Source organism: Quercus robur, chromosome 3 (assembly GCF_932294415.1).
Source record: "Quercus robur chromosome 3, dhQueRobu3.1, whole genome shotgun sequence".
Classification (NCBI taxonomy): domain Eukaryota; kingdom Viridiplantae; phylum Streptophyta; class Magnoliopsida; order Fagales; family Fagaceae; genus Quercus; species Quercus robur.
The window spans coordinates 62,634,683-62,638,159 of NC_065536.1; the positions used below are offsets into that span (position 1 = coordinate 62,634,683).

A 3,477-nucleotide genomic window follows, 5' to 3' on the forward strand; every position below is an offset into this window, starting at 1 on the left:
GTTGAATTCACGTCCCCCTCCCCTACTTGAACACATGGACGGAGCCATGGTTGGAATTGCCCCCCCCTCCCCCCCCCCCCCCCCCCCCAATTTTTTTATAAAAAAAAAAATATTATTATATACATGGGTACTAATTTTAGCAATTTTGTTTTAGAAAATTACACTTTTTGATCTCTTAAAAATATTATTGATTCTTTTAAGAGTATTGGTTCGTATTTGGGCTCACCACTTACATTATCAACAATTTGTAAAAAAGTTTGTAGTTCAAACCATTTTCCACATTTTAAAGACCATTAAAAAATGTTTATAAGTCTAAAATCTAAAAAAGAAATATACAAACCCAAAAAAATTAGTACAACAACAAAAATTATCAATGATAAACTAAATATATATATATATATATATATTAAGCATAATCAACCAATTTTACTTAAAACAAACAATTTGATCCTTTAAAATTTTTTAAACAACTAGCAGCTAAGCGGCTAAGTAGCGACAAAGTTGAAGGCCGAAGTCATTGCACACAACCAACAGCAAAACCACCCCATAACTCTAAGTTCTGGCTCTGTCCCATGTGTGGGGCCAAAAAAATAAATAGACATTCCTACTTCAAGAGCACTCCATACGGCTGAGTGGAAATAGTGGGCTCAATTAATAGCTTGGACAAAGGGCCGAAGGCCAATAATCTTGCGTAAGCCAATACGTTTTTCCTGCTTCTTTATCTGATTATAAAAACTGTATAACACATGGATCCTAGATCTCTAATGGGTCAACCTCATTAATTTCCTGGTCAGCTTCCTCAACCAAACAGACAAAACTTGTTGACCAAAAAGATGAAGATGATTGGAAGAAATTTCTCATATGAACTCTATAAATTAAGGCTTTTCAGTCTAAAAGAAAGCCAACTGAGAAAGAGAGAGAGAAAATGGAGGAGAAGCAAGGTGAAGTTGTCTTGTTTGGAACATGGGCCAGTAATCCCTGCACTAGAGTTGAGCTAGCCCTCAAACTAAAAGGCATACCCTATGAGTATGTGGAGGAAGATTTGAAAAACAAAAGTGAGTTGCTCCTTCGCCACAATCCAGTCTACAAGAAAGTACCTGTACTTGTTCACAATGAGAAATCCATTGCTGAGTCACTAATTATTCTTGAATACATAGAAGAGTGCTGGAATACCACCCCAAAACTATTGCCTGAGGATCCTCACCAAAGGGCAAAAGTCCGTTTTTGGGCTAACTATTACGATCAAAAGGTGGGTTTTTTCTCTCTCTCACACAAAATTTCGATGCTATAGTGTTTTTTTTTTTTTTTTCCCCCTTTTTTTGAGGATAGACGGCAGATGCTATAGTGTATTGAACACTAATAAAAGCATTTTGGTGTCATCAGGTTGTGCCAATCTTCCACATCATCTTCAGGGCCAAAGGCAAGGAAGAAAGAGAGAAAGCCATTGAAGACTTGAGCCAAGTGCTTAAGGTGTTTGAAGAAGGTATTGAAAAGGATTTTCCGGGGCAGAACCCATTCTTCAATGGCGAGAGCTTAGGGTATCTTGGTATCTCTATTGGCTCACATGGATGCAACTACAAAGCTGTTCATGAGGCCATGGATGCGGTACTCTTATCAGAAAAGAACCCAAAGTTTCTCTCATGGGTCAATGCTCTGAAGAACTGCCCTCTGATGGAGGAGACACTACCGCCTCATGACAAATTGGTTGCCAGGCTCAGAGTCTGGCTTAATTCTACTCAAGCTTAATATTGAAGCGGAAAGACAGGCTTACCATGTATCAAGCTCCGATTGATGATGGTTGTACCTTTTAGTTGTTAGAAATAAATTCGTTTTTTCTCTTAGCCAAAAAAATAAATGTAAGCAGAACTATGGTGCTACTGTTTGGTTTCTATAAAGGGTTGGCTGAGTGTTTTGTTTCTGCTGTTCAATGCTTAAAACTCGCATATGTTAGAAAGATTTCCATTAAATTTAGAAATTGCAGCTTGTTAAAATTGTAGAGAGAGAAGATAGACTTTTCTCAGGGATGCCTCTCAATAGTCATTGTCATTGTATGGCTGTAAGATTTTACTTAAGCTAGAAATCAGTGTATATCCAGCATGTAGCCCTTCTTAGAGAATATCACTCTGCGTAAAATTTTTAGTTTATTTTAATATAAGAACCTACTTTTTCTATTTTAAACAACCAATTTTTCAGAACACCCACATCAGTCAATTTATTTTAGAAGATATTTTAATAAAATATTTATTCTTTATTAATTTTTTATTATTTTCTCTAATGATTATACTTTTTTAATTTAAACTTATATTTCAAGTAAACTCCCAAAACTAGTAGCTCGGCCAATTGAGCCACCTGTGCTAGAGGTCCGGTGGTCAAGTCACCGGAATAGTGGTTTTAGCGACTACTGCCGGATTGGTAAATTTTATGAAGAACAAATTACCTTCCACAAAATAAAGAAAACAAATCATATATTATATTTCAAAGTTCAAATAGTGTAAAAACACCCTTGAACGTTTAGACCCCCAATTTACAAATTACCAATTCAAGCTTTATATCAAACAATTAATGTGCGGAACATGAAATAAAAGCTTAATACATAATTGGTAAACACTCTAAGCCAATTAAAATCACATCCACAGCAGAAAATAAAATGCAAAGATAAAGGGAAGAGAGATGCAAACACAAGGACAACACACGATGTGTTATCGAAGAGGAAACCGAAGCCCTCGACGTAAAACCTCTCCGCCGCCCTCCAAGCAGTAAACAATCCACTAAAAAATGTAGTTGGGATACATGAACATCAATAGACCCTCCAAGCCTAATCTACCCAGTGTACCTAAGCCCTCCAAGCTTTTTGCTCCAACGAGGTTGCGCCGAACCTATTTCTTTTCTAGCTTCCCGGATTCCGCTACTTGACCATAGCATCAATCAATGTAAATTGGTTCCTTCCTAACTGCTTCCCAGAATACCAAACATCCCTCTCACAGTAATGGATATAGTGAGAAAAGGTTTTGGTAAAATGCTTCTTAAGGATTTAACAATGGAGAGGAAGAGAGTCTCGGAATTTGAAGATTCTCTTATGTAAAAATTGTGGATGAATCAATCTTGTTTTACTCTAGGGTTTTTCTCTCAAAATTCTCTCTGGAAGCTCTCATTCTTTCGTAGGTATAAGGGGTATTTATATTAGGGTGAGAATGGAATGTGAAACGTCAGGTTTTTCAAAACAGGGCTGGCTCTCGGCTTGGCCTCGCGACTTGACTGAGTCGCGAGATCCAGCCGCGAGATAACAGAACGGCCACTTGTCCTATTTTGTCCTGTAGTGCTCCAGCTAGCATAACGCTTCAACTTCTGGCATGCTTGGCACGTGTGCTGCTTCTGGTAGCTTGCAGCCGCGAGTCACCCGTGAGATCCAGCCGCGAGACTCTGTTTTCTTGCACACTCTTGAGCATTCAACATTCTATCTCACTCACTACCCTTACA

The 3,477-nt window shown here is 37.9% G+C and overlaps 1 protein-coding gene across 1 annotated transcript; it reads left to right on the forward strand.

Moving 5' to 3' along the window:
• Window positions 1–887: 887 nt before the first annotated feature.
• On the forward strand, window positions 888–1,928 carry LOC126718789 (glutathione S-transferase U10-like). The gene is made up of 2 exons (XM_050421141.1): window positions 888–1,249; window positions 1,384–1,928. The coding sequence occupies exons 1-2, from the start codon at window positions 926–928 to the stop codon at window positions 1,744–1,746; spliced, it is 687 nt and encodes a 228-aa protein (XP_050277098.1). The 5' UTR covers window positions 888–925; the 3' UTR covers window positions 1,747–1,928.
• Window positions 1,929–3,477: the final 1,549 nt, after the last annotated feature.